A 13,253-nucleotide genomic window follows, 5' to 3' on the forward strand; every position below is an offset into this window, starting at 1 on the left:
TTTCTGTTTCTCAGAAGCACACGTATCTTTTAACCCGTCCAATCCCTCACTATAAAGTACAGAAAACAGGAATTGTCCATCTGGTTAAAAACAGTACTCGCACAAGTGGGCCCTCATTTATATCTCACACCATAGCTGAAGGTTCAACTTACCGAGTAGTTCATCTTCTGACAGCCGTGAAGCTGCAAAGTTGTGAGATTCGGACAGTTCCTGCAGATCTTACGTAAGATGCGAGCTCTGGTACCACGCATCATCGTAAGTGTCCGGAGTTGTGGCATCATACCGGCTGTCCGTAAGACCTCTCTGTCCGTCTTCTCACACCTGCAGTGGGCGCACTCGGAGCAGGTGACACCGCAGCAGCTCCTCCCATTCTGTGCCCTGCAGTGTGAGAGGCGCACAATGAGAAACACATAATGATCGAATTCTTATACTTTGACGTAAGTTTCGTGCGTAAAACTACTCTCGTTAACTGTGTAGTCCATTTATAGTGAATTAATCCACAAGATCTTGAAGGCAGCAAATATTGGTGCCCAGGTTGACGTTCCTCGACTTTTGGAAGATGTCTGACAGGGTTCCACACTGTAGCCTAATAAACAAAAGATGAGCGTACGGAATATTGGACCAGTTTTGTGACTGAACAGAAGAGCTCCTAACAAATGGAACATAGTATGCCATTCTTAGTAAAGAGAAACCTTCAGACATATTAGTAACCTCTGAAATATCCCAAGGGAGTTCTTAAAAGATGTCATTTTCACTTTTAGCTGTAACTGTTTTTATTGTGCAACTGCAATTTTGGATTATAAGCCACTGTCTTGTAACAAGAACCGACACGACCTCACTGTGCCAGTACTGCAAACAGTTAAATGCGGCAGGAAAATACAGCTGTTAGTTTTCCTGGGGGCGTGCTACCTCTACTGTGTAGTTAAACGATGATGGCATTCTCTTGGGTAAAATATTCTGGAGGTAAAATAGTTCCCCATTCGGGTCTCCACGTGGGTCCGATAAGGAGGATGTCGTCATCGTGAAAAACCAAACATACAATCTACAGGTGAGGTCGTAGACTGCTAGATCCCTTAATTGGGCAGGTAGGTTAGAAAATTTAAAAAGGGAACTGGATGATTTGAAGTAGGATATTGTGGGAATTAGTGAAGTTCTGTGGCAAGTGGAAAAGGAGTTTCAGTCAGGTGAGTACAGGACCATAAATACAAATCAAATAGGGTAGTGCAAGAGTAGGTTTAATAATGCATACAAAATAGGAGTCCATGCAGGCCAAAAATGGATATGAAGCCAACATTCACCACAGTAGTACAGGTTTATATACCAACTAGCTCCACAGATGATGAAATAAAAGAAATTGTTCAGACACATAGTTAAGGTACAGAAAAATTTAGTTGTGACAGGGTAATAATTCCTGCTGTCGATGTGCACTAAGGTCGTAAGCTGAAGCGAAGACTTGTTATTTTTCATATATCAAACAATCGAAACTCGAGGTACGAACACCAACAATGTAGGAAGAGACGGACTGCTAGTTACCATAAAGAAGACACATCAGGTAGCAGTCAGATGAGATTAAAAGGCACTCACACATATAGCTTTTGGCCACAGCCTGTGTCAGTAAAGACACACACACACACACACACACACACACACACACACACACACACACACACACACACACACACACACACACACACCATGCACACATGACCACCAATCCAGCATCTTGGGCTAGAATGCACATCACATTGATCACATTGGTTGCAGCAGCTATTTGGAGACGTAGGGGCTTGCACAGGAAAGAGTGGCAGGGGGAAGTGCATCACACGAATCTTTGGAATGAAAATCAGAACAATAACAACAATACGGCACTGAATCTTAAGTGTGACAAAGGCATGTAAGCCAAAATTGCAATAGCATTATAACAAAGGAAGTTGATACCCCAAAGGAGTGCTGTAGGACCGTAACTATCCACAGAGTGTATAAATGACCTTGTGGAGAACATCAAGAGGCCCGTCAGTCAGTTTGCAGATGATGACTGCAGAGGACTGACACTTGGTGCAGTGACTGTTAGTTGACCCCCAAAGTAAACAAATTAACATATTGCGCATAAATAAACAGAAAGACCCTTTACTGGACAATTACACAATTGCCAAACAATCCCTGGAAGCAGCCATATTTATTATATTGGAATATGTGCACAGAGCATTTTAAAATAGAATATCCTTGTAAAACTAAGTGTAGGAAGACATTGATGCCACACTGAGATTAGCTGACCACCCACAAAGGAGCTAGTCCAAAAGTCCTCGTTCAGCCAATACAGTGGAACCTCACTTAATAAGCAGCTCCCACAATGTGCAATTCACATAATGAGCTAAACAAATTATTAAAAACAGACACGCATAACAAGCACGAGTCACGACGATTTAGTGCAACATCACCAGCCGTATGCACGCGGTGGGGGAAACAGTTGCCAATATGAGCAACTTTCATTGTCAGCAGCAGCATATCAGTAATGTCTTTAGTACATACCACAGTCCGGGCTTAGCGCTCTTTCTGCAACCCACCTTACTGCAGCTTGCAATCACACATTTTTTCTAAAATAGTGTTCCCACAGTGTTTTTTATGCACAAATTTTAATAAGCTTCTTAAAAATGTCCCAGAAGCTAAAGCTGCAAGAATATGATCGTAAGAGTAAGAAAATGACCTTAGAAATGAAACGTAAAATAATTGAAAAATGCAGACGTGGTGTGAGCATAGCTGATTTAGCGTCACCTATTTGCACTATCCTCAAGAACCGGGACAAGATTAAGGAGATACAGGCTGCAAAGCGAGTGACATGAACATCCAAACAATGGTTTCGTATTCTGGACGATACTGACAGGTTGTTCCTTATACGGATAAAATGGATAAATGAAAAGCAATTGCAAAACACTATTAATGAGAACATAATTTGTGAAAAGGTGAGAATGATTCACTGAAGTGTTTAAGGGAAGCGGTGGGTGGTCCGAGAAGTTTAAGAGAAGAACTAGCGTCCACTGCATGGCGGACACAGAGGCAGCAGAGAGCTTTCATCAGAAACTTCAAAATGCTCGTAGATTCTGAGTGTTATCTGCCACAGCAGGTTTTTAATTGTGATGAGACAGGTCTGTTCTGGAAAAATATACTGAAGCATACCTTTGTAAGAGCAGGGGAGAATGCATTACCCAGGTGTGAGACAACCAAAGCCGATCTCACACTGCTATTCTGTGCCAATGCGAGAGATTATTTGAAAATTAAACCTCTCCCTGTTTACCATTCAGAAACTCTTCAAGCCTTCAAAAAGTGTAAAGGGCACAAGAGCAGGTTAAATGTGAAGTGGAGATCCGACAACAAGGCTCGGGTGACACACGATCTTTTTTGTGATCAGATCGACGAAGTGTTCGGTCCTTCGATGAAAAAATATTCTCTCGAGATTAATCTACCACTCTGTATCTTGCTCATTATGGACAACGCTCCTGCCTATTCTCCAATCCTCCAGGCCTACAAGACCACTTCCTTGAAGAATTTCAATTCATCAAAATCCGTTACTCCAGCCTATGGACCAGTAAATTATTTATAATTTTAAGAAGCCCTACACTAAGGCACTCTTCAGGCATTTCTTTGAGTCGACTGAAGTTACCAATCTCACTCTCGGAGAGTTTTGGAAATATCACTTACACACGATTACCTGTGTCAAGATCACCAAAAAGGTGTGGGATGGGATTACCGAGAGAAATCTCACTTCTACTCAGAAGAAACTTTGGCCAGAGTGCACTGTCGAATGTGACTCGGAGGCAATAGAGTCAGTACCTGTGGAGCCTGTAGTCAATGAGATTGTGTCTTTGTTAAGAGCACGGGACTAAAAGTGGACAACAGTGATATCAATCAGCTTGTGGAAGATTACAGCCAAGAAATGAGCACCGAAGAGCTTATAGAGTTGCAGTGTGTTTCACGGCAGGGAGATGTGGAGAGGAGTTCTTCAAAGGAGGAGGAACAGGAGAAAGAGGAGGCGGCAGTAACAGCAAAGCAGCAATCTTCTGGTCCAATACGAGAAATGCTGAAAGTGTGGGAATTGGTTGCATCGTCCACTGAAAATCGTCACCCCAAAAAAAGTCAGTCCATAAGTTTAAGTAAACGCAGTCAACAATACAACATAAGAATCAGCTTAATTTTTCAAGGAACTCCACAACAGAATACAAGAAGTGACCCGTGAGGAAACTCTTCAGTTTCGATTTGAAAGTGCGTGGATTACTGCTAAGATTTTTGAATTCTTGTGGTAGCTTATTGAAAATGGATGCAGCAGTATACTGCACACCTTTTTGCCTACGAGTCAAGGAAGTACGATACAAAGGCAGGTTGGATTTATGCTGAGGATTAACTGAGTGAAAGCTGCTTATTCTTGCGAATAAGCTGATATTGCGAATAATCTGATATTGCTAACAAGAAACAGCAGTAAAGAATATATAAATTGAGAAGCCAATGTCAAAATACCCAGACTAGTGAACAGGGGCAGACAAGAGGTTCGCGAACTTACACCACTTATTGCCCAAACCACCCATTTCTGAGCCAAAAATATCCTTTTAGAATGAGAAGAGTTACCCCAAAATATAATACCGTATGACATAAGTGAATTTAAATAAGCAAAGTAGACTAATTTTCATGTCGAACCATCAGTTACTTCAGATACCATTCGAATAGTACAAATGGCAGCATTAAGTCTTTGAACGAGATCCTGAACGTGGGCTTTTCCACGTCAGTTTACTATCTATCTGAACACCCAGAAATTTGAACTGTTCAGTTTCACTAATCATAAGCCCATTCTGTGAAATTAAAATGTCAGGTTTTGTTGAATTACATGTAGAAACTCTAAAAATGAGTCTTACTGTGATTTAGTGTTAGTTTATTTCCCAGAAGCCATGAACTTGGATCATGAACTGCACTATTTGAAACCAAGCCATTGTTGCACACAACATCCCTTATTACCAAGCTAGTGTTGTCAGCAAACAGAAATATTTTAGAATTACCCATAATACTAGAGGGCATATCATTTACATAAATAAGGAACAGGAGCGGCCCCAACACTGATCCCTGGGGCAACCCCCCATTTGACAGTACCCCACTCAGATCCCACATCACAGACATTCTCAACATTGTGAGTAATGACCTTTTGCTATCTGTTTCTAAAGTAAGAGATGAACCAATTGAGCTACTCTCCCTATTCTGTAATGGACCAACTTATGGAGCTATAGTCGGTGATCAAAACAATCAAACATCTTAGTTAAATCAAAAAATATGCCTAACATTCAAACCCTTTTGTTTAACCCATCCAGTACCTCACAGAGAAAAGAGAATATAGCATTTTCAGCTGTTAAATGATTTCTAAAACCGAACTGTACATTTGATAGCAAATCGTGTGACATAAAATGATCAATTATCCTTACATAAGCAGCCTTTTCAATAACTTTAGCAAACACTGATGGCATAGAAATAGGTCTAAAACTGTCTACATTATCCCTTTCTATAAAGCAGCTTTACTTCTGACAAGGGAACCTCCCCATCGCACCCCCCTCAGATTTAGTTAAAAGTTGGCACAGTGGATAGGCCTTGAAAAGCTGAACACAGATCAATCGAGAAAAGAGGAAGAAGTTGTGTGAAACTATGAAAAAAATAAGCAAAATATACAAACTGAGTAGTCCATGTGCAAGATAGGCAACATCAAGGATAGTGTGACCTCAGGAGCGCCGTGGTCCCGTGGTTAGTGTGAGCAGCTGCGGAACGAGAGGTCCTTGGTGCAAGTCTTCCCTCCAGTGTAAAGTTTAATTTTTTATTTTCAGACAATTATCAAAGTTCAGGCACTTACACATAACCAACTTCGCTCTCCAAAATTCCAGAACATGTTCAGATTTGCTTGGACATATGCAGGATTTGACAGTCTGCACACGGAAAAATTTGAAAATGTTAAAAACATATGTTTTGACAGAGCACAGGAAAACAGTGTGACTGTGAAACCATTGCATTCATTTGTTGCAGTTTATGAGACAAACTCTTATGTTTTCATCACTTTTTTGGGAGTGATTATCACATCCACAAGAAAACCTAAATCGGGCAAGGTAGAATCTTTTTACCCATTCGCCAAGTGCACAAGTTAGGTGGATCGACAACATACTCTTGTCATGTGAGGCACATGGCGTCACCAGTGTCATATAGAATATATCGGACGTGTTTTCCTGTGGAGGAATTGGTTGACCTATGACCTTGCGATCAAATGTTTTCGGTTCCCATTGGAGAGACACATCCTTTCATCTACTAATCGCACGGTTTTGCAGTGCGGTCGCAAAACACAGACACTAAACTTATTACAGTGAACAGAGACGTCAATGAACGAATGGACAGATCATAACTTTGCGAAAATAAAGAAAAAAAACTTTTCACTCGAGGGAAGAACTGAACCAAGGACCTCTCATTCCACAGCTGCTCACGCTAACCACGGGACCACGGCGCTCCTGAGCTCACACTAGCCTTGATGTTGCATATCTTCCACATGGACTACCCAGTTTGTATATTTTGCTTATTTTTTTGATAGTTCCACACAACTTCTTCCTGTTTTCTCAATTGTTTTGTGTTCAGTTTTTCAAGGCCTATCCACTGCGCCAACTTATAACTAAATCTCAGGGGAGTGCGATGTGGAGGTTCCCTTGTGAGTATTTTAATTGTTCAGGAAACTGACCATACCTAAAGGAAAAATTACAAATATGGCTAAGTACAGGGCTTACATGTGCATCACTGTACTTTAATACTCTGCAAGGAACTCCATCATATCCATGAGAATCCTTAGTCTTCAGTGATTTAATTATTTACTAAATCTCCCCCTTGTCAGTATCACAGAGGAGTATTTCAGACATCAGCCTTGGAAAGGCATTTTCTAAGAGAATTATATGATTCCCTGTAGAAATTAAATTTTTATTTAATTCACCAGCAATGCTCAGACAATGATTGTTAAATACTGTACATATATCTGATTTAATAGTAACAGAAATATTTTTACTACGAACTGACTTTATATTGTCAACCTTCAGACACTTCCTTCACAACTGACCATATGGTCTTAATTTTATCCTGTGAATTAGCTATTCTATTTGCGCACCACATACTCTTGCCTTCCTAGTAATATTTTTAAGCGCCATACAATACAGCTTGCAATGGGCAACTGTAGCTTGTTTGTGACTACTTCTAACATTTTGATATAATTCCCACTTTGTTCTACATGATATCCTTACCCCAGTAGTCAGCCACCCAGGCTGCCTTTTACTGCTAGTACTCCATGTAGAACGTTCTAATGGAAAGCAGCTCTGAAAGAGCAGGAGCAATGTGTTAAGGAAAGCGTTATATTCATCATCTATGTTATCGGCACTATAAACATCCTGACACTCTCGTTCCTTGACGAGTTTTAAAAAACTCTCAATTGCCCTTGTATTAACTTTTCTACACAGTTTGTAATTATATGTGACATTCGTTTGAGTACAAAAGCCTTTTAGAGCTAAAATTTGTGCATCATGGTCTGAAAGGACATTCACCCTTTTACTAACAGAATGCCCATCTGGTAATGAAGAATGAATAAAAATATTGTCTATGGCTGTGCTACTGTTCCCCTGCACCCTAGTAGGAAAAAACACAGTCTGTATCAGATCACACGAATTTAGGAGATCTACCAACACCATTTTTCTTGCACAATCATATACAAAATTAACACTGAAGTCACCATGTATAACTAATTTCTGGTACTTATTATAAAGTGAATCGAGAAACCTCACTAGCTTGAGCAGAAATGCTCTGAAGTCGGAGTTGGGGGACCTATAAGCAAGAAAAAATACAAGTTTAGTTTCATTAAATTCAACTGCCCCTGCACAACATTCAAATATCTGTTCAGTGCAGTGCCGTGATACGTCTATGGACTCGAATGGAATACTATTTTTTACGTACATAGCCACTCCCCCATCCTGCAAGGAACTGCTTGAAAAACAGCCAGCTAATCTGTATCCTGGTAAAAGAAGCCTCTGAATTGTCAAATTATTTATGTGGTGCTCTCATATACCAATAATTTCAGAGTCAACATCTATAAGCAGTTCACTAACTTTATCTCTAATACCTCTTACATTTTGATGAAATACGCTAATTCCTTCTCTACTCGGGAACATGACGTCCTCTGACGGTGATTCCTTAGTTAGAGGGGCTTCCTTTAAGCAGGTATACCTATCAGCTGACTTCAATCTAAAAAAGGTGCAGCTCTAACACCAACTACTACAGGAATTTTTCCACGAGTGATCCCACCACCCCCTCCCACTACACTGTCACCTATAAGCTTTGCCAGCCTCCCCTCCCTAGATCTTTTGAGGTGCAGGCCATGCCTAGTGAAACCTGATCTACTGATAAGACTGTACTGGCACAATTGCAAGGTGACCCATCCCCTCTGCCACCAGTGCCTTCTCCAGCACCATGTTAACGTGCCTAACAGCCGCATTAAGATGAGGCCAATTGTGATGCTGAAACGCTGCACGAAATGCACATAGTGTTATGTTTGGGTAGCTATCTTTACCAGGTCACCACCTACTTCACATTCCCTGTCCCTATCATGTACGTAATACTGTATGTATAATTTTCTTTGAACAAATGGCACAAGGAAGATAAAACTTTTAGTACTTTTTCTGCACGGAACGCATTATCGTATTTTACATCACTTTATACGGGATAAATTATTTCCCTTAAAGAGTGTTTTGCACTACGAGTAAGATTCTGGAACGAATTGTGCTCACTGTGCGAGGTTTCACTGTATTTGAATACTGCTCGTGAGTCTGGGATCTGTAACAAATAGGACTGATAGAAGAAACAGACAATACCCAAAAGTAGAGCAGAACATTTTGTCATATAATAATAAAGATTTTATTGTCTTTAGGCCATTACAGCAATTGACAACGTCAAATGAAGTTACAATTTATAATACAGTGTGATAAGGTATTGACTACTGAAATATTTTAGCTTATATTACAATAAATGTACAGTGGGTCATCTGTTGGATTACTGCATTTTACAGTTGAAGAATTCATTGATATCATAGAACGGGTGGGCAATAAACCATTCATGCAGTCTTTCTTTGAATGTATGTTCAGGAAGATCCTGTATAGCATGTGGGAGCTTATTAAATAGTTTGTGCCCTGTGACTTCATAGCTATTTATTGATTTTGATAGTCTGTGGTAAGGCGTGTATATGTGTTTGATGCTTCTTGTGTTGCAACAATGTACATTTTCTCTACGTTTCACATCTTGTAGGTTCTTCTTCGTAAAGGTTCATTTAGTAAGTGCAAAAGCATCGAGGAGATGTCCAGTCAACTCAAATGGTAAACACTGCGAGAGGAGTGTCGTGTACCACAGAATAGCTTACTTTTAAAATTACGAGTGTGTACGTTCCCAGAAGTCAACCTCCCGGAAGTCCACCAGTATATCGATCCTTCCTTCGTACAGCATATCCCAACAGGAACAGTCAATATTCGGAGGTACGACAGGAATGATCGATTGAAGCAAAAAATTTCGTAGGAATGGGCTGTAAAATGTGCCTATGGTCATACCTTAAAAGCTATGACCACTGGTTCATCTTTGCTATTTTGAAAAACATCTCTTCTACTGAATAAATGTTTGTAGCTCTTAAGCTATGCACTTAAGAGCCCCTGCTTACTGGAAATTTTTTATTTGTTTTGATCCATACCACCACCTCTCAAAATGCGGAAAGCAGAGAGCTTGCAGTACAAGGGACTTGTTACACAATATACAGGGTGTATTCATAGCTCTTATGGTATGTACTTTAGAGCCCATGCTTATGTGACGTTTTTTGTTTACAATGATCGTTTCTGTCACGTTCCCAAATCCTGGGACACTCTGTAGATGCAGATGTGGATATAGGATAATGCTAGAATATTGCACACTTTTTACTTGCTTTCGGTCGGTACAACATTGAAGGTTTTTTCTTACCTCAAAAATAAGATGTGTACTGAAATTACTTAATTCTATTATTAGATACTGTGTGAATGTCACCCTAAATAGTTTATAACACTGGTTTGGTGCAAGTGGATTACAACTGAACAGGAAAAGAACTAAATACTACAGTTTAAAAAACCAAAATCAATGGACTTCCAAATTATCCATAAAAATGAGGAACTTGGAGAAGCAGAATCTGTCAAATTCCTTGGGGTATTTTTAGAAAAAAAAATTATCCCGGTCTTCTCATATAAGCCTATCTCAATGACAATACTGTTCTATGCAAGTGACACGGACACTAGGAAAGTTCTCCGAATGACATTTTCACTATGCAGCGGAGTGTGCGCTGATATGAAACTTCCTGGAAGATTAAAACTGTGTGCTGAACCGAGACTCGAACTCGGGACCTTTGCCTTTTGCGGGCAAGTGCTCTACCAACTGAGCTACCCAAGCACGACTCACGTCCCATCCCCACAGCTTCAATTCTGCCAGTACCTCATTTCCTCTCTTCTAAACTTCACAGAAAAGCTTCTGTGAAGTTTGAGTCTCGGTCTGGCACACAGTTTTAATCTGCTAGGAAGTTTCACTAGGAATGTTGTTTACCACAACTCTTTTGAATCTATTATAAGATATAGTATAATCTTTTGGGAGGGGGGGGGGGGGAAGAAGTAGTGTAAATAGAATATTATTAGTTTGAAAAAGTATTAGTATAAATATATGAACTATTGATCCTACAGCGTCATGCCGACCTTTATTCAAAGGTCTAAAAATTTTAACTACTTCATGTATTTACATTTATGAACTGTTTGTCTTTGCCCATATCAATCCAGAATTATTTATGGGAAACCATTTTCAATTTATATATGGCACAAGAAACGAAGATAATTTTCTGTTGCTATATCATAGGCTAAATCTCTACTCCCAGGCTCCTCAATAAACAGCTATAAAAATTTATGATAAATTAAAAATGAAAAACTTTCTCAGTATGGAACTAGGTTCACTGAAGATAAAATTATGCACCATCCTAGTGCAAAAATGTTATTGTTCATGCATGGAATTTCTGAATGACGGGGAAGATTCCTTTTGTAGAATAATGAAACAAATTTGTAATGATTTTTATAGATTAGGTTTCTTTCTACATTGTATGTACCTCTGGTACATTATTTACAATTACAAGCATCCTCTACTTTAAATCAATTATGTATGTCATGAGACAATAAAATTGTGATTCTGACACACACACACACACACACACACACGGACATACACTTTCAGTGACTAGTCTCCTTTAATCTAAAAAGAGTTTAAATTCTATCAAAACTTTGCTAGAATATTATAAACAGCTTGATTCATGCAAGGCACACCCCCTTCAGCTTCAAGATACTGACACGAGGTTTTCAGCAATTGGTAGTAAGCACAGGGGCATCTAAATTTGTTATGGAGTGAACACAGTTAACCCTTTTCCCAATCACAATTTGTTTTAATGGAACAGCATACATTTTAATGGCAATCAAAACCTCTTTTTTTTAAATGGCAATCAAAATATCTCAAAAAGATGAGTATGGCGTTATACCACTCATAAATACTGGTGTTGAAATTTTTCATAAAAATATCTGTCAAATATGCTGGAGTTGAGAGGCAAGGTGGACAGATACTGATACTGGGATGTAAACACAGTCAAATTGGGCTCTTGTGCAAGGGAGTGTATTGTGTGCAGTGAGAAGAAGGACTGAGGCTGATAAAATGAAACATATTTCCTCTTCGTTTTGGCGCTACAGGTCTCGGTGGACCTCGAGCTCCTCAATACTCTTCCTCCATACGTATCTGTTCTCTGTTTTTCTCCTCCATCAGATCTCTATCTCAGTAAGGTCAGTGGATACAGTATCCCGCCATCTAGCTCTCGGTCAGCCCTTCCATCTGGTGGAACACAACCTGTCTTTCATTATTCATTTGGGCATCTTGTCATCTGTATCTTCCCCACAAATCCCAACCAGAGTATGCTTTCAGAGTTAACAATATTAGGGAAGGAAAGTTGCTACTCACTATATAGCAGAGATGCTGAGTTGTGATAGGCACAACAAAAAGATTCACACAATTATAGCTTTCGGCCATTAAGGCCTTTGTCAGCAATAGACATGTGTACGCATACGCATACACACACACACACACACACACACACACACACACACACACACACACACACACAAACACAAATGCAACTTGCACTCACATCTGGCATCTCAGACAAATGAAATCATACTGTGGCACCTACTGCACCTAATATGAAAGACATACGTTTCTAGGGGTGTCTGTATACTTTTGATCACAGTGTATGTTCAATTCAAAATCAAAATGAAAAACCTAAGCAAGTGAATTCTTATGAAATGGAGTAAACGAATTTCAGTTTACAATTTAATTGTGCCAACCATGTTGAAGAATAATTCAACTGTTTCACTTTAACAGCAAGCTTTCCAATCAAAAGAAAATAATGCAAATAAGTTATGTTGATAATAAAGTAGTACTATGCTGTCTACTTAATGACACACTCATTTCATTAATTTACACAGCAATTGTGAATCACAACATAAAACTTGTCACAGCAAAGCACAGCAAAACAAAGAGAGCTCTGGCACCAGCTGCCGATTAAAAACTGTACATCTCGACACGACTATCACTTGTCGGTTCAGAAGCATGACGAAGAGGAAATTCTTACTTACTTCGCTACACAGTATTTTGCACTCGGGCATTAGGTGGTGTGAGAGAGAAACAACCAAAGCATGCAAAGTATAAAAGCTGTACATTCAGAAGTTCATAACTGTATACTATCAGAATTGTGGCCCAAACTTTAGTGCAGGCTCGATTGCTGAGCAACTACAATTTGTGACCACACTGAGGACTTCTCAGTGAGGAGAATGCAGCATTTTATATCAGATGGAGTGCCGTCGGCAGGTGTAGAAGTAACTTCAAGTGTGACTGAGGGAAGTGCATTAATGAACTGGCACACAATAGTAACAGTAGCCTGTAATGGGCTTAACACTACACAGAAGTGAGACATATCCCTACGTCTTCTTACCAACAAATGATACTCTAAATAAAAGTAATTTATAATAACAGAACATACAATAATACACTGAGGCCACGAAAGTCATAGGATACCCTTTAAATTGCTGACGGACCTCCTTTTACCCGGCACAGTGCAGCAAGTTGAC

General features: G+C 39.6%; 1 protein-coding gene across 4 annotated transcripts in view; it reads right to left on the bottom strand.

Moving 5' to 3' along the window:
* The window catches only part of LOC126418939 (F-box/LRR-repeat protein fbxl-1-like), a 132,520-nt gene that overhangs the window by 74,399 nt on the left and 44,868 nt on the right, over nucleotides 1-13,253 (bottom strand). For all 4 annotated transcript variants that reach the window (XM_050085974.1, XM_050085977.1, XM_050085976.1 and 1 more), the window contains exon 3: nucleotides 153-378. In XM_050085974.1, coding sequence (XP_049941931.1) covers nucleotides 153-378 — 226 coding nt within the window. The remainder of the gene's footprint in view (nucleotides 1-152; nucleotides 379-13,253) is intronic.

The sequence above is a fragment of the Schistocerca serialis genome, chromosome 9, assembly GCF_023864345.2.
Source record: "Schistocerca serialis cubense isolate TAMUIC-IGC-003099 chromosome 9, iqSchSeri2.2, whole genome shotgun sequence".
Classification (NCBI taxonomy): Eukaryota; Metazoa; Arthropoda; class Insecta; order Orthoptera; family Acrididae; genus Schistocerca; species Schistocerca serialis.